An 18,970-nucleotide genomic window follows, 5' to 3' on the forward strand; every position below is an offset into this window, starting at 1 on the left:
AAACTTTTCTCACAAGGGACAAGATTTAGAGGGAACATCACAAATGTGTTGATCGTTCAGCAGGTTTATCAAATTACTGCTCTTGGAGAGTACCACAGCTGTTGAGAGCACAGACATACCGGCTTCCTCAAACCTACTCGATTCTGAATTTGAGACCGTCCTGAGTTTAAGCCCCAAAATTCTCACTTATTAGATAGGTCAGCCTGAGAAAGCTCTCTGAGCCTCAGTTTCCTAATTTGTAAAATAGGGCTGACTGTTCTGCCCTCAAAAGATAGTTTTAAGGATTGCAGAGGAAATATGAGGAAGTACATGGAAAGTAAGCATTTCTTAAGCACTAACCTCAAAATTGATGTCTATCGTGAAACGGATTGCAACCTCAAAATTGATGTCTGTTGTGAAAAGGATTGCAAGGGCAGAACTCTGACTTTTCCCATTTCTCAAGATTTTTTGTTTCTAAATTCAGAAGCACTGTCTCTGTCAGTCTGATGGAACAGTCCACTGCCCGTATAATATTCTTTTAAACTGTGTGACATAATCAGAATGAATAGTACATAGTATACATGAAACATGCTACTGAGTTTCTTGCTACTGAGGTGTTAATTTTAAATGCACGTTCTGGAAAAGCTTCACAGAGTAAAAGACACATTCCATTTCAGGGGAAAAAAAGAGCAAGGAGCTCTTCTGTCCTGCCAGGATATACATAGCTTTGACAGAATAACAGTATTTTAACCCTTAAAAGAATATGAATTGATCTTCTCATTTTATAAATGAAGAAACTGATACCCAGAGAAATAGATTGACGAGTCCACGGACACACAGCAATTAAATAACAAAGACCAATTGTGGCATAACCTGCCCATTGTGCCGCACTGCCTTTCACTCCCTGACTTGACAATACATAATAATTTGATCTGCATCCTTCCTCAATACCTTGCATTTTTCAACAAAGTACTCTGACAAATATTAGTAAACAGGAAACCATTCTGGTGCATTGGAAATTGTTCCATCCTGCTCCTACCCAGTATGTAACATTGAACAAAGCACTTCTGAACTACTACTAATATATCTAAAAAACTAACATTTACCAAGAGTTTACAAGTGCTTTACTTGAATTTTTACCATCCACTGTCCCATGGTAGCATTTTATAGGGGGTCATTCTCAGGCTACAACATCAGAATCACCAATACTTTAGGAAATGCAGAACCCTAGCCCATTCCTGGATTTACTGAATCAGAAATTCTGATGACCCAAGAATTTAAATTTTGGCACATTCTCCAAATGATTCTGATGCTCATGAAAGTTTGAAGCTTATTGAGTTACTAGAGACTCTTACAGTCCTCTAAAATTTTAACGATGACAAAAGCTGAGGTCCGGAGAGAAATAACATATTTAGTCACACAGCTAGTGAGTTGCAAACCTGGAATTTCAACCCAGGTCTTTTTATTATTATTATTATTATTATTATTATCTGAGGGTTTTCAATATTTGACACAGAGTCTAGCTGATATTCTTTAGCAAAGCATCGGCTTAGATTTGATATTCTTTTTTTAACACTTTTTTAATTTTATTTTATTATGTTATGTTAATCACCATACATTGCAACATTAGTTTTTGATGTAGTGTTCCATGATTCATTGTTTGCATATAACACCCAGTGCTCCATGCAGTACGTGCCCTCCTTAATACCCATCACTGGGCTAACCCATGCCCCCACTACCCTCCCCTCTGAAACCCTCAGTTTGTTTCTCAGAGTCCATAGTCTCTCATGGTTCGTCTCCCGCTCCGATTTTCCCCCCTTCATTCTTCCCTTCCTACTATCTTCTTCTTTTTTTTTTTAATATATAATGTATTATTTGTTTCAGAGGTACAGGTCTGTGATTCAACAGTCTTGCACAATTCACAGCACTCACCATAGCTCTTTCCTATCTCCTTAAATTCATAATTTCTTCATTTCCTAACTCAACCTACAGCCTGCGTTTTGTAAAGTTAAATCATTTACTGTCCACCATCATCGGCAGATCTCAGAGTCAAGGGTTCTTTGGTGTTAAAATGGAACAGAGAGATGTTTGATAAGGCTGTGTCAGATTAATAGCAGTCTCCCAACAAGGGTTGGGTTGTGAGAGTGGATGGTGCATTTGGCAGATTCTCACTGCAGTAATTCACTGTGTAATTGACTAAATGAACAGGAACTGTTGGCCACCGCTGGACAGGGATCCCTGGTTGAAGTGGATTTAATTGTTCCCTCTCCAGTTCACTGTCCCCCTGGTGTTTATCAAATCAAGTCAGTGCCTTGATTGTGATTAATTCAGCATTCTGAAAAGGGAGCACAAAAAATTACCAATGAACTCCTCTACCCCTTTACCGTATAGATGTTGAAGACCTGGTTTAGCAGCCTTGGAGAGCTACCTAAAATCCTTAAAAAATTCCTTTTTTTTAGTCCTACAGTCATTGACTTTGAGAACTTTAAGGGAATCTAAGAGATGTTTTAACCCAGTGCTTCTCAATCTTTAATGTGCATCAAAGTTATCTACATATCTTGCTCAAGTACGGATTCTCATTCTGTAAGTCTAGGGTGAGGCTTGAGATTCTGCACTTCTAACAAACTTCCTGGTGATGCCAAAGCTGTTGAGCTCCGGACCACACTCAATAGCAAGGAGCTAGCCCAGGGAATGCAAATGAGTCCCAACCCTGAAGGAGTATTGGCCACTGCCTTGAGAACTAGACTAAAGGTTCTGTAGTTGACGCAGGGACCAGCTGGTCCATTTGCCTGGTTTGTGCCTCTCTCGGGTATAAGGATAGGAAACTTCACCTCAATGTCATTTTTTGTGGTTTTTAATTAACACTTCCTTTTACTTGTAGTTGCATTTTTTAGTTTCTTTTTTTTTTAAATTGAGGTATAATTGACCTAACATTAGTTTCAGGTTTGCAACATAATGATTGTTATTTGTATATATTGCAAAATGATTGTCATGATAAGTTCAGTTAACATCCATCACTGTACATACTTACAGTTTTTTTCTTGTGATGTCTCATTTTTTTAAAGGTTTTATTTATTTATTTGACAGAGAGAGACACAGCGAGAGAGGGAACACAAGCAGGGGGAGTGGGAAAGGGAGAAGCAGGCTTCCCACAGAGCAGGGAGTCCAATGCGAGGCTCGATCCCAGGACCCTGAGATCATGACCTGAGCCGAAGGCAGACACTTAATGACTGAGCCGCCCAGGTGCCCCATGATTTCTCACTTTCAGATGCAGACACAGAAACCCAGAAATGTCAGTAACTTCCACAGGGTCATATAAGCTAGTTAGTGGTAGAGCTGGGACTAACTAAAGCTGGAACCTAAACCTAGGTTTTTCTCTCTGAGTTGCACAACTTAATTACAGATTGCATGTGAAGCTGTTTTAAAATATCTTTCCTCAGTTCTGTCATTGGCAGAGCAAGCCACAGAGTAAAATTTGGATTCAAGAAGCCAAGAGTCAAGTTCAGCCTCTGAAAAGTTCTGCAACTTTGGGAAAAGAATTTCTCTGTGTCTCAATTTTGTTACTCTGTGAGATGATAAGTCCTTGCCCGGCCTTTCAGATTCCTTCTGACATTGTAGAAGGCAATGAAATAAAAGACATGGAAGCCATTTGATAAAACATAAGTAACTTAAATAAATGGAGGGCATTTTTATCAAAAGTACTGTGGGATCACATTATTCTTACAGGATTATTGATTTTGGAAAACTGTCTCTATATTTCTATATATCTATATTTTATATAGATAAAAACATATATATACTTACATATATAAAAATATATATGAATAATACATGACCTTACTATTATCCTATGTTGAATTTTATCTGAGATTATTGAAATTACTATTTTGAACTTCATTAATGATACCTTTTTTATTTTCTACGCACCTTTAATGTATCTGGTCTGTGCAAAGCATGCACAGAGGCATGAGAAGTGAGAAAGAGAAAGAGAGAGATATCAAGCAAGCCAGCCAAAATCTTGTCAGTGATATCTCGTTCTGGGCTGCCAGTAGCAACAAGGCTCCATGTTTCTTTATTCACATCCAGAAGGAAAGATGGGGACTTTTTTCTTTTTAACCCAAAAGTCTCCAGTAAACCTTTCTTTTCTTTTCATTGATTCAGTTGCCTTATGCCTTCCCATTCCTGAACCAGTCCCTGGAAGAGGAGGGGGAACACCAAGACTGGTTTATAGCAATCAGGCCCACATCTGGAACAGAGGATCAGTTTCTCCCATTGTTACAACGGGTGGGATAGATTCAGCCACAGTCCACTACAGAGGCTAATGGGGAAATATAAAGAATTCGTTTTACCTACCTATGTAAACCAGCAAACTTACATTTTCTTTCCCAGTTGAGAAATGTTAAAGTTGTAAGTACTGTAGCCATGTTACCTTTTGTTAACACACCTAATTGTATGCAAGACATGAGGGTATGCTCCTTAAGTATCTTGTCTCGAGATTAAAACAAACCATCATATAATGTGCTTTTATTTTAAAGAGGAGGTGGTATAACCTCATTTTAAAAATGAGAAACCTGAGGCTCAGCTAAGCTATGGAGCTTGACCAAGGGCACAGTAGAGAAGCTAGAAAACAAAGCTGATTTCAAAACTCATGCCTTTAAGACTTAACTAACTATATATATATATATATATATATATATATATGTTCTGAAATTTAAAATAGTGCTGCACTAAGATGATCTACAGAATATAATTTCATATCATCTCTACATCGTAATGAAACTCTCATTATAAATGCATTTAATTGGGGAAAGAGACTCATTCCCCATAAGTTAGAGAAGACAGAAATAAATCTGAAACTTAGCTTTGCTGATGGGTGCAAGCTTTCCCTTCCCTAAATTTTATTGATCCTGTTGGCAAAAACAAAATGAAACACTCTGAGTCACCTCTTGCCTCTGCCCACTATAAAGATGAAGAACCAAACAAAATTAAGCATTAGGAAGAAATACTATTCACAGTTTCTTGTATTAGTGAATAATGAGGTCTCAACATTAGACGCTTTCCCAGACAACAGAAACTAGAAGATTCACACAGCCCAAAACCAACAGGAAGCTCACTGCCAAAGGGCTGTAGCCAAGAGTGGCACTGGTGTCTTGCTGCATTCATTTCTTAAAGAGTAACTGAGCAGTGCTCTGTGTGGTCCTCTGTCACCACTTCCAGAGCTGTTTTAATTCAAAAACTGGTTTACCATCCCAAACCTCTCCTGGCCATGATGTGACACTAGTTCAATTCCCTTATTTCTATCTAATTTCTCATGAAGTCTTCCACATTATCTTTATTATGTGCTCTTCAGAGTCTCTGCCTCCCTTACCTGTCCCTGACTTAGAACGTTCTCCTCTCTAATGAAAGTTACCGTTCCATGAGTTTATCATACAGGGCACTGTTTTAGGTACTTTATATGAATTCTCTCATTTAATCCTCATAATCACCTAATAAGGTTAATACTGTTTGACCTATTTTACAGTTGAGAAGTTGAGAATTTGGATATTTGTACTAGCTTATTTTAAAATCTAATGTGAGTCCCTCTCATTTCACAAAGTGGCTCTTTCTAATAGGAAGTAAAATCAAAGTTAACAGGAAAGGTCCAGAGGGAAAAGATGAGATTCCCTCAAGCTGTCTAACTTGGCACTTACTGAATATAATGCTGTGTAGACAAAGGGCTCCCCCCCCTCTACCTTCCCCTTCTTTCTCTTCCCCTGCCTGATAGGCCTGACTCTCTCTTTATAAAGGCTCAGTATCATATTTACCCTCCCCCCCTCTGTGAGCTCAGACCATAATCTCTTATTTGACCACTGCCCCTGCCCCATTCTTGTCACTGTTCCTTCTGCCTCACGGTGCATGTTCATATTCTTAAATGTCTCCCCCTCAAAACAAGAGGGAATTTTACCCTCTCAAGGGAACATATAAATCCTAATGTACCATCAATCTTTAGTGTGGTGACTCTGAAATAGAACTGTCTGGGTTCAAATTTCAGATCCCTTATTTACTCATTGTGTTATTTTCTGCAAGTGACTTAAATTTTTAGTCTCAGCAGGCTTATCTATAAAATGAGAGTTGTTAATAAGAGTACCTACCATAAAGGAGTGTGGTGAAGAATACAAGCCATAATCCATGTAGAGTGCTTATAACTGCCTGGGATATAGTATACAGGCCCACTAAATATTGACTACAAACATTACCTGCTAATTCAACTGATACTTCTTGAGTCCCTATGCAACATGCTCCTTGCCCTCACAGGGACCACATCTTAAAGGGAGGATACACTTTCAACAGACATCCATGGAAATAATACATAAGTGAAAATAAAGGCAGTAAAGGAAATGTCTTCATTGCTATGAAAGCATATTTCAGAGGACCTGACAGAGTGGTGTATGATTAAGGAAGACTCCTCAATGGAAGGAACATTTTTGAACTGAGCTGTGAAAGATGCAAGATACATACGAGTAAGGAAGGATGAATATGGATCCCCTTACTCCCTATTATCTGATGACACAAACGTTAGAAATTCCATGGTCCTATTAAGAAACAGTGTGGAGTTTATAAATACTTTTGTTGTAATTAGATATTTGCCATTTGTATTTGTTACGAACGCATTTGTTCTGTAACCATACTGCCCTTAACATCAGTTATTTTGCTTTTGTTGTATACAGTGGGTACACGCTGAGAAGTACACACTTTAAGTTATTTGGACTATACCACTTTTTAATTACTGCTGAGTCACTTTTCCCTGGTGTATTTTTTTAAGCACAGGTCCTAGATCCAGTGCTCTTTAGTGCTAAATATGTTTCTCAACTCCCACTCATAGGATTCAGTAATCAGTGTGAATCCGTGTACCCTCCCCATCCAGCCCACCTCTGTTCAAAAGACCCATTTCAGCACCACTTTCATGACCCCTGCCATTCAAGAACCAAACTAAACTTTAAATCCAAAGAAGCCAAGCAAACACTGTCTGTGTTCCCAGCGTCTCTGGGGAGCTGAATATGCTGCTCCTTTCTGTTACCCTTTTGCTACATGTTCACTGGAATCCTGCCTGTTTGGTCTGCATTAGATCAGCTTTCTGGCATCTTAGCCAAATTAAATGAAAAACAATAGGAGGCAGTGGGTAACATTCTGTGGAGGGAGAAAGTGTCTCTGATACATACATAGGAGTGCGGCTGGTAATAGTCTAGATGGCTTGTTTTTGTTTGTTTGGTTAGAGTAGGCTAGTTCTCTTTTTTGAGACAATATCTTACAAGGGGAGGGAACTATCAGATTTTTACCTGCATTAAAACCTTGGTGCCTTGACTAAGGAGACAGGAACTAAAACTTGACTTTGCTTCTATATGACAGATAGAAGCAGATGCTAATTTCCCTCTGACACAGAAATGAAGTAATAGCAATGGGTGGTTCTGTATGCCCAAACTCCTCCTCATAGCTTATGGGACAAGTTGGGTTTCAAAACCCAGTAGCAAGAGAAAACCATGGGTCTCCCAATGACCTGGGATAATTATGGATCACACCTTTAAGTCAAATGTAACCTGCCAGTGAGTCTTGAAATTTGACCTGATCAATTTCCACATTTTTTATTCACTGTTCTGGGCTTTGGAAGCTAGAAAAGCCACCCCTTTTCCCTCTTAGGAACATGCACTGTTATCACCCTTGAGCCCCAGAGGGAAAATGTAGCTCCTCTTTTGCTAAAGTTTATCCATTTTTCTCCCTCTCCCTATCCTTGTGCATTAGAAACACTTGACTGGCGTGTTTGCTGCCTTGCAGAAAGAAACCAAAACAAATACCCTCTATGGTATTAGTTAAAAATGGATTGGGAAATTGTGAATTACTAGTTACATGGTGTGTATAAAAATCTTTAACAAGTCATCACCCATAATGCTTTGAGTTGTATGAACCAGCTAATAAAAAGATTAGATCAATCGTTTCTCTCTAGCTTGGGACTTGAGTCAATTATTCAGATGGAAATTGAACTGGAACAAACCTTTACCTCTTAGGACCTGAGTTTCCAGGTGTTAAAACTTCTTTGAATTATCAGGATTGGGTGGGCAAATTCTCACATCTACCTCTGAAATTTATCAAAATAAGACTCTGGGCTTATGTAAGCTCATTTTAAACCTGGCTCCATTCCACACATCCTAAGGATCTATAGTAATTCAAGGCAAGTCCCTCCTTTGGATGGAAGAAATGTCCATTAAAATTAATAGGTTGTGAATACAGTTTCTTTCACTTCTTCCAGCTTCAGGGAATTTCAATATGATTCCAATCTTTTATATTTTTTCCATACAATTAAAATGACTCCTGACTTTCAACTTCAGTTGAAACTAGTAGCTTTATTTATTAAATTAAGAAGAGCAACCCAGAGAGAATTCTATCAGCCTTCTAAAAGAAATTAGTCAATTCATCATATATTTTATTAATTTTACTTTATTATTAAATGTAGCAATTTGAATGTAGTCTCATTTCCCCCAAATTTGGCATTCACCCTTCAATCTCAATCCAAATGTTATTTTTAAAAATACGTGCTCTATCATTTACATTTCATTCTTAATGAATTCCACATAAACTAACACATATATAGAAAGGAATCATTTTCCAAGAGAAATAAATTTGATTCCGTGAAAGTAAAAGCCTGGAAGAGATTAAGCCACAAAAAATTAAGAAGGCTATTTAGGAAGTTCAGAAACAGAGAGATACTGCAGAATTTTTCACAGCAAGGCCCTATGTCGTTAGGAAAACAAGTACAATACTAGCACTAGATCTGGATCACAGTTTTGAAGGAAGCTCCAGAACTATAAGATTTTTGCTAGGCAAATTTTCCCTATGCATTATTCCTATGTTATGCCATGAATTTTTTAAAAGGGCAATAAAGCAGTTCATAGTTATAGACTAAATGGAACTGAAAGGCAACGTTTTTATAAATTATACCTATAATGACTGATGTAGCAGCCCATGGGCTGAACCCTTGGATGTGATTTTGACCACTATGGTGATGTTTGTTTAAAAATTTGGATTTAAATGTCCTTCAGGCAGGCCTGTATTTTTTAGTCTAATTCACTACAAGGCCAACTTCTTCCTATTCTCCATTACACCGGCTTCACACTTTTATATGATTTCCCTAGTCAGATTTGAATGTGTGATCCTAGACTTAGTCTAACCCTCTAGTAACTCCATTTAGCAAGTTTTATTTTGAATACTTACTTCGTATCAACTGTAGTGGTCAGCTTTAGGAATATATAAGCAGAATCTTTCCACATTGTGGTGACTATAGAGTAGGATTTCCTTAACAGTGAATCAGTTTACTAAGCAAACCTTGAGATATGCACTCATGTGATCTACCTATGAAAAATTAAAAATTGAAAAACTAAACAGCAATAACTAGACCTACCCATATCCTTTCCATAAGTATTTCTCCTCATGTGAAAATAGTAGAGAAAATACAAGATTTGAATCTGCAAACATAAATTTAAATGACTGCTTTACCACTTAATAAACTTTAAGCTACCTATGAACTTCTGGATTTTGATGGGAAGCGTTGTTTACAAAATGCTGATAGGGCTAACTTTATCCTCATAATGTGGTTGTGAGATTTCAAAAACTTCACAACAGCATAACAGAATAAAAAAAGAGTAGAAATCTCAGTTCTTTTTTTTCCTACAGTTTTTATTAAAAAAAAATGACCACCCTCCTGCAACTACCTGGGTAGTTCAGCAGTATTTTTCTATATTTATGTTCCAGATCTAAATCCATATTTGGTTACTATTTCCCCATTTATTTTGGTGGAGGGATTCAACAAAGATATTAGCCTTTTCTTGCTCTCTTAGAATCTCCATTTCATATTCTAGTTGGGTGAACTTTCTTTCACCTCTTAGAATACCAAATGCATGTTAGATGGTTTCTGAGTGTTTTTCCTTTGGAAAGAGTGTTTTGGATATTCTCAGGGGGTTAACAGTTCATTGCCTTAGCATTTCAAGTTACTCAGGTCACTGTCATTTCATGGAAGATAAAACAAGATCTCCTACCCAACTAGTCACAGCAATTGGAAATTGCAGAGCTAGGATTTCTTGGAGTTTTGCAATTTCTCACTCTTCTCTTGATGATATGAGTGGTGAACTGGGATTTAAAATAGCCCCATTCTCACATCCCAAGATAAGCATGTGATGCTGCTGGGCCACTGAGGGATGTGACTTGTTTTTCTGTATAAGGTTATAGGACAAGGACATTCTTCCAAAGGACACACCTGTCATTGGGAAAGGTGCAGAAAAGGGAGCAAGAAACCTGAAACTAGACCTGTAATTAACAAATTATATAAAAATAATGTCCACTCATCTTTGTTTAATGTGATATCTTTTAAGCAAAATGGAACTCTGTTAATCAAAGCATGTTCTGTTCCTTGATGGGAAAAAAAAAAATGTTGAGTTGAGAAATGGAAAGAAGGAAGAGAAAACCTCTGGATCCAAATGTTAAACATGAATTTACCCTTGTTTGAACCATCAGCACACTGGTCAGTCTAAGAAATAAGTCAGCAGAGAGGTCCATCTTTCTACCCAATAGAATGGCTGATTCAATCAGTGTGCAAACTGCCTTATTCACAGTTAGTAGGAAATCCACCTGGGCAAGCCTGGAAAGGTTGGTATGGAGACCCAGTTTCGAAGATTAGCTAAATCATGTGACAATTGCTATTTCTTCCATTTTCTGGAATGTCTGCACCTAAATACACCCCAATAGAGAGATGGCATTTCAAGACAGAACTCCTAATTGAAGAAAGTCTCAAGATATGCAATTGTATTGTTTGATCATTAGAAGTAGGAACCTTGGAACAAATAGATGAAGTGCCAGTACTTTCCATACCAACTGTGAAACTCTGGGCAGATCACTAATTATCCAAAATTCTCAACCTCCTCATTTTCAAAATGAGAATAATAGAAATAACTTTCTCATAGGGTTATTGTCCAAAGTGAAGTGTCACAATTGTGTAAAGCCTTTACTACAATGCTTACCTACAGAAAATAATAATTGGAGGTCACATATGTTCTCTATGAAAGCTGCTTTTCAATGTGGTGGTGTGGACTTCAGCTTTTTCTTCATTTCTCAAGGCTTCTGCTTCTTCTTTATTTAAAGTTGGGTTATTGTCCAAGGTGAAGTATCACAACTGTGTAAAGTCATGCCCTTCTGCTGCTTCCAATAAACTGATAGTTTTCCAACTGTGAACTTCATCCCCACAGCCTGGCATCACCTGGGAGCTTGTTAGAAATGCAGATTGTTGAGCCTTATTCCAGACATTACTGACTAAGGAACTCAGAGTGGGGCCTAGTGACCTCTATGTTTTAATGGGCTTTCCAAGGGATTCTGATGCATGTTCAAGTTTAGAAAGCACTGAAACAGACTATACCATCCACCAAACCAAAGAGATACTGAGTGTGGTGGTTCCCAGACAGAAATTGTCACTGGGAGGGTTGGTGAATAGTCAGACTACAGGTATCTACTCTACTCAGTAGGTGAAAGCATTGCAGTTGACAAGATTTTACATCAGCTGTCATCTTTGTGACATATTTAAATACAGACACTCTTATTCATTCCTCATTAAGGAAAATTGTGCAAGCCTTCAGATGACTTGCCCCTACCGTGCACTGAGAGGGTCCTCTTTTATGAGCTATAGAGTACACATGGGTTTGGGGGCTGCTGCTGTGCCTTAGCATGACACAGTGAAAAAGACCAGATTCTAATTCTTGCTCTAATTCACTGTGCAAACGTTTGGTAGGTTTCTTAATTTCTCTGTGCTTTATTTTCTGAGCATGAGATCAGTACCTGGCCCACAGGGCCACTGGGATAACTGAAAGAGGTCAAAATGTAAAATGATTAGTCCTGGCTTCCAGTGGCTACTCACTAAGCTCCCTTCTCTGGGGTAAGAGTGAGGCATCCATCATGTAAATGGCCAGGGCACTGTGGGAAATCTGCTTCCAGATTTCAGGCTCCTGAGTATGATGCTCCAGCAAGACACCTATATAAATCAAGGGAGAAGCCCTAGAGCAGGAAAGGAATTCAAGAGGTAGCCCCAAGCAGTTCCAATCTTCAGACTGGTGTTGCAAAATTAAATCCACCTTTTTAAAAAGATTTTATTTATTTATTTATTTATTTATTATTTATTTATTATTTTAGAGTGAGCCAGTAAGAGAGAGAGAGCGTGCCTGCGTGCACAGGAACAGGGGGAAGAGCAGAGGAGGAGGGGAAGGAGGGGGAAAGAATGGAGCAGACCCAGAGCTGAGCACCACAGAGCCCCACATGGGGCTTGATATTAGGACCCTCAGGTTGTGACCTGAGCCAAAACCAAGAGTCGGACGCTTAACCAACTGAGCCACCCAGGCACACCAAAATCCACCTTATTGATGACTCACAAAGGGATTGAGTTACTAAGGGTCACAAAATTCATTCCATCCAATAAGGATTATTTATTAAGCATACTGTGTGCCAGGCACCATGTCAAGTGCTTGGAGATACAACAGTGAAAGGACAGACCTTGTTTCTGCCTTTACCAAGAAATGTAGTCTGGTGATGGGGCAGACAAATATTAAACAGATGATTGTGATGACAAGCATTATGGTGGAATGTTGAAGGGCCATGAGGAAACAAGCGGGACCCTTTCCCTGCTCGGCCACACCAGCAATGGTGCCATTTCCCTCTTTGATGCTCGCCTCGGGGCTGTTTCCCTTGGTGGCCAGGAGGGTGCTGGTGCACCTGTGAACCCACGAACACTGTTTTCCCTCTCCACCTATGAAATGAAAGGCAGCTGCTACCCATCTCACCTCAACACTCAGAAGTAACTCAGTCTAGACTTATTTATCATATTTAATAAATGTATCGTGTATTATAACAAAAACATTTAGTGTTTACTTTGTACTAAGCAGTTCTCAGCACTTTACAGAAGCCACTAATCAAAGCAAAATTAAGTAATCTGATGAATTCAAAGCTCTGGTTTGCTCCTACAGTCCATGGCATTTAAAAAAATGGCAGTGGAAGATCAAATGTATTCATTTAATGAATATTTATTGCTTTTTAAAAACAAGATCGGTTATGATTTTTTGAGTGCTTACTATGTGCAAAGCTGGGCTAAGGGTTTGCATGTGCTGTCTTATTTAATCCTCTCAAACAACTCGAGGAGACTGATGGCATTTTCCTTCACTTTACCTATAAGAAAAATGAACTCAGAGAGGTTGAATGATTTGCCCATGGTCTCAAAGCTTGTGAATGGCTCATTCCAGAAACAAAGGCTGGATTGTGAGTCCAGAATTAGAACTTGGAAACACTGCACTGTATCCCCCCTTCTAATAAAAACCAACACAATTCCAGGGGGTGATTAGGCCATGATGGCATACCTCAAAAAAAAAAAAAAATCCTCAGAACTGGTGATTCCAAAGCAAGTTGGGGAAACGGATGTTATGGTGTGGTGTCGGGGGAGGGATGCAGCTCATTTCTAAGGAGGCAAGTGAAAAGGTCGGCGTTATCTGGAAGGCTTTATATAGGACATGAGAAAATGGTGAGAAAACTGGTCTTTTAAAGAAGGACAAGGTGGGGTAATCAGAGCACTGTCTCACGGCTTAGCTCTGAGGTGCAGGCTAATAAACTACAACCTGCTTGAGCTGCTTCCTCCAGGTCACTGTTAATTGGGAAATAAATTAGAAATGAAGGTGGTTATACTTTATACCTCTCCACTTTACAGCGGCAAAATGTAGGTTTACCTTTATGTAAAGGTAAGGATGAGAGTGAAGGATGAGAGTTTTCTGAAAAAGCATTGTTTTGTTTTTTAATTCCAGTTCATTTATTCCTTGACTGTTAGGGACATTGAGACGATACAGGCAGTCAGATTTTGAGGTTGAAGTATCCTAATGTACCACAACATTGAGGAGCAGCACCATATAAACTGGTGCACATGTTCAATCCACCTCCCCCACCCGCACCCCTCCCACACTTCAGCCTGAGCAGGTCTCCAGCAGTGCTGAAATGATTAGGCTTACCTACGAAAAGCTCACCAACTGTATCTATTCCACATACACTACAAGAGCAACATACTTACTTTTTTTCAGGCAAAACTATTTACTGTGTTTTCCCAGCCCACTAGCACCTGTGTATCCCCCTGCATTTGTAGCCTGTCATGACAATCAGCTTACGTAGCACTTCTGTTTCCCAAATCCTTCCCACATACCTGTCTCAGTTAATCTCTCAAAACTCTATTCCTACAGTTGAAGAAAACTAGCTTCAGAGGGACTAAATCACTTTTCTGGGCCATCTGGGGGGCTCAGTCATTTAAGCGTCTGACTCATGGTTTAGGCTCAAGTGATGATCTCAGGGTCCTGGGATCAAGCCCCGCATTGGGCTCCACGCTCAGCCGGGAGTTTGCTTGTCCCTCTCCCTCCCCCTCTGCTCCTCCTCCACTCTCTCTTTCTTTCTCTCTCTTAATCAATAAATAAAATCTGAATGAATGAATGAATGAATGAGTGAATGAATCACTTTTCCAAGGTCAAAAATAACAAATAGAGCAGCCAGACTTCCAATCTTTTGACTCCAAGTCCAGTATTCTTTCTGGAGACTGTTATTGGACCAGCAGCAGGGACCAGCAACAATGTCATCTTTTCCTCACCACTGTGGCTATGATACTTGGCACAGTGCCAGACACACACTAGTGTTCAATAGATAAATTTTTTAAATTTTTGATTAAAAATAGATTATAGTGGTGCCTGGGTGGCTCAGTCAGTTAAGCATCTGCCTTTGGCTTAGGTCATGGTCCCAGAGTCCTGGGATCGAGCCCCGCATCTGGCTCCCTGCTCAGTGGGGAGTCAGCTTCTCCCTCTCCCTCTGCCTGCCACTCCCCATGCTCGTGCTTTCTCTCTGTCTCTCAAATAAATAAATAAAAATCTTTATTTAAAATATAAATAAATAAATAATATATAATAAAGCTTTAAGAATAATCTAACAGGTCTTGAATTTCATAGATAACAAAACAGAAACCCACCAAAATCAGACGAATTATCCAACTTAGAACAAGTTTCCATTATTTATTTATTTATTTATTTATTTATTTATTTATTTAGGTGGGCAGCAAAGCAAAGTTTATTGAGTGATAGTAAAGTGATAGTACAAAGCTCCCAAAGAAGGAGGGGACCCAAGAGGGTTGCCATGCTCCTGTTATTTTTATAATGCTTATTATTATTGACTTGTATTTTTACCTCACCCAAGTCTGATAGATACTCACAACTGTTCTCAATACAATTGCTCAATAGAAAAACAAATATCCTGGTGCTTAGAAGGGGGGGTGCGGCGGACAGGGATTCCTGAACACGTCATGCATAGTGGCCAAAGAAATTTTGCTAATTAGTTATTTTCTATGTAGTTAAAATAAGAGTTAACAACCCAGAGCAGAACAGAAAGAAAGCACCTAGTCTGAAATAATGAGGGGTGCTAAGTTCCCCACGTCCATCAGCTTCATTTTCCTTGTGTTGTGAAGTCATACTTCTCTCCCCCAAGCTGTGCACTCTAATGATCAAGGTTTGAATGCCACCTCTACCATTTAGTAAATGTGTGAGTTTGTGAAATTTAGTGAACACCTTCACTGAAAACCTAGGAAAGAATTCCTTTTCAAAAGATGGTTGTGAGCATTCAGCGAGACAGTTTCCACAAAGCCTTGGTGCATGGTACATGCTTTTGAATATTTGCTTTCTTCCCTGGGGCCACTGGGTCCATCACTAAAGCCATTCCCTGGCCCTTCCTTGACAGAAGTGTTTCAACATTTATTGGGTTTCATTTCCAAATCTTACAAACTTTAGAAATTAATCTTAGTAATGTATTTGTTAAACATGTCCACTAAGCAAAATACTACCATAAACCAAACATACAGAATGTCTAATGAGTGGGCAGAGATTAATTGGTCAATTACTAGGTTCTAGCATATTTTACAGCTTCTATTTCTCAAAAGATTTTAGATTTGAATTTATAATAAAGCGTCATTAAACCACATTTGAAAGCTTATTGTTAGCATATAATCTTAGCAGCCTTCTTTTTGCCTTCTGCATAATTCGTGAAGCTCAGACCATTTTATCTTCCAATTAAGTGTTTGGTTATATCCTTTCCTTCCATATATCACCAGTATCTACTATTGATCATTTTTCCTTTATTTTATATTTCAGAAATTTTACTGGCAATTGGCATATCCTGATTCTCCACCAAAATAAATGTACTCTGTTATTAATAATAATGTGTTGCATCTAGGCTTTATTATCTGTAGCAATTCAGAGCTCTTAAAAATAAGACACACAAATCTTCCTTTCTTAACAAAACAAAACAAAAAAAAATTACATGGTCATTTAATATTTAGGTATCACGACATCAGTATTCAATTCTTTACTTTTAGCTTTGCCAAGAAGAAATCACCCAAGAGAGAAAAGGATCACCCTATGTACAGGCCACCTTAATTCTACTCCCTGGGCCCAGAATTCCACTTAGTATAGCCAACTTTGGACTGACTCTCTTCTTCTTGAATCCTGCCTCCTTCCCTCCTCTCTCAAGTCAATTCCCCACCCCACTCACCCCTCTACCAGGCACAGTTTGTCCAGCTGTTAATTTTCAAGTTCCTTGTTGCTCTGAGTGCTATTGCATTTTGGAACGTCACATGATGCCTGAATTTCCATTGTTCAAAAATCTCTTTTACCCTCTTTATGTTGACCCAGCAAATTTAAGGTGATATCTTATAACTGTGACTGTTAAGTAGCATAATCAAATGAAATTATATGAAAATGTCTCTGGCATATATAGCCAGTGCTTAACAAATATTATCTACTGATTTTAGTTCTAGTTTTATCATGAATTTATCTGTAATTTGGCTATTATTGTGAGCACAATTCAGTAATTAATCCCTTAATACTATTTCATACCTAGCAAAGCTTAATTTTGTGTGTATTCATATCAGAACTGTAAATTCTTTATAGTGTGTCATGCTTCTATTTCTCTGTATGCCCCTAAGTATAAACAATGAAAATGGTACTAGCAACAGTCTATTATATCATGATGTCATTACAGAAATCCTCTAGGGTTGCACTGTCATACCATTTAATAGATGGAGAAACTGAAATTTGTGTAGCTTATAGTGATGGAGCCACTGTTCAATTTAGGAATTCACCCAATGTCATTTAGCTAGTAAGTGGCAGAACCAGGATTTACACCCAGACACCTGGCTCCCAAACCCACAGACCCAGCCAGTATGCTCCTCTTCCTTCTTCATCTCTTGAATGGCCACTTTAAAAGAACTTGGTAATTGCAAGGTTCTCTGAACGAAGATCATTAGAATGGTGAATGTCAGAGTGCTTCTGATTTTTGAGCATCGAAATTATACCCATTAGGGAAAAAAAATACATCCATTAGAAGATATTTATGAGATAGTTAAACCGTGAGACGCTAGCCTTGATCAAACTATATTCTCGTCTCAGAGCATAGCTTGATGATCCTCAGTGATCTCAAATGGCTCTAAATGATACACTGATTTGGGGGCCATGCTGGTTGTCAAATGATGAGTCATATCTGTTCGTAATCCCTCTGGGATAATGTAACCTCACAGCCAGTTCTCTTAGCCACTCTGACAAATGCAACCTAACCCACCTATCGTAGCGCCTTGCATAATTAGCGCCAACAAAGACTTCCCATTTTGGTCATCTTCTCTGATTCTTCTCCCTTGCAGATGGACCCACACGAGAACATCTTACTGAGCACTCTTGAGATAAAGAACGAAATGGCCACATCTGAGGCTGTGATGGGACTTGGAGACCCCAGGAGCACAATGCTGGCCTACGATGCCACCAGCATCCAGTACCGGAAAGCCGGCTTGCCCAGGCACAGCTTCGGCCGGAATGCCCTGGAACGGCACGTGGCACAAAAGAAAAGCCGCCTGCGGAGACGCGCCTCCCAACTGAAAATCACCATCCCCGACTTGACTGATGTGAATGCCATAGATCGGTGGTCCCGCATATTCTTCCCAGTGGTTTTTTCCTTCTTCAACATCGTCTATTGGCTTTATTATGTGAACTAAAACACAGCCTCCCATGGGAAGCAAGGACTAGATTCCTCCTCAAACCGGTTGTACAGCCTGATGTAGGACTTGGAAAACACATCAATCCAGGACAAAAGCGATGCTAAAATACCTTAGTTGCTGGCCTATCCTGTGGTCCATTTCATACCATTTGGGTTGCTTCTGCTAAGTAATGAATACACTAAGGTCCTTGTGGTTTTCCAGTTAAAATGCAAGTGATTTGTACACATGTTGGCAAGACTGTGTCTGAGTGTTCCACTTTATCTGCTTAGTGTGCAGGCTCTGTTGAGGGGAATTATTTAGAAGCTATTCTTAGAGGGCTCAGGAGCATTGCCAGTCATTTCACTGAAAAGTGGTCATATCCAGATACTCCCCATCGTCATTTCTAACATTGGCATGCTGTTGAGATGGCACTGTGCTTATGAAATATTATATGCAATGCCATGCCAACATGCTTACTGAAGGTGTTCTATGCCTGTCTTACGAAGGTGATAATGGCATCATGGGAAGATAATTCCCACTGGATTGTGGAAGGTTCTCATGTAGTTCAAACAGGATAGGGAGAGTGAAGACAGAAACTCGGTAACCCATCTGGCCAGTCTCTGCTTAAGCATAGGGAGTCAACACTGACGTCTTCCATTTTGACATTTAGAAACTGGGGACTGCTGAACATTATCATGCATGGTGGCCAAGAAAGGTTTCTAAAAAGCTATTTCTAGGTGGTTAAAATAAGAGTTTATTATCCAGAGCAGAGTGAAAAATCCAGAAGTAACTATTTTAACAAAATTAAAGCAAGCAAGCAACATGACCCTTATCATCAGCCCCACACAGCATCTGGTTTATACATATTTTGTGTAATGGCAAAAGGTCCAGAGAGAG

The 18,970-nt window shown here is 39.1% G+C and overlaps 1 protein-coding gene across 3 annotated transcripts in view; it reads left to right on the plus strand.

Moving 5' to 3' along the window:
* Positions 1–18,091, plus strand: part of GABRB2 (gamma-aminobutyric acid type A receptor subunit beta2) — a 234,635-nt gene extending 216,544 nt beyond the window's left edge. For 2 of the 3 annotated variants that reach the window (XM_028106609.1, XM_028106611.2), the window contains one exon: positions 17,744–18,091. In XM_028106609.1, coding sequence (XP_027962410.1) covers positions 17,744–18,091 — 348 coding nt within the window. Of the gene's footprint in view, positions 1–1,865; positions 1,872–17,743 lie in introns of all 3 variants that reach the window. The other variant, XM_028106610.1, reaches the window with a different exon arrangement.
* The last annotated feature ends 879 nt before the right edge of the window (positions 18,092–18,970 follow it).

This window comes from Eumetopias jubatus, unplaced genomic scaffold (genome assembly GCF_037043125.1).
Source record: "Eumetopias jubatus isolate StellerSeaLion01/CBP00866 unplaced genomic scaffold, mEumJub1_p1.0 scaffold_5, whole genome shotgun sequence".
NCBI classification, from domain to species: domain Eukaryota; kingdom Metazoa; phylum Chordata; class Mammalia; order Carnivora; family Otariidae; genus Eumetopias; species Eumetopias jubatus.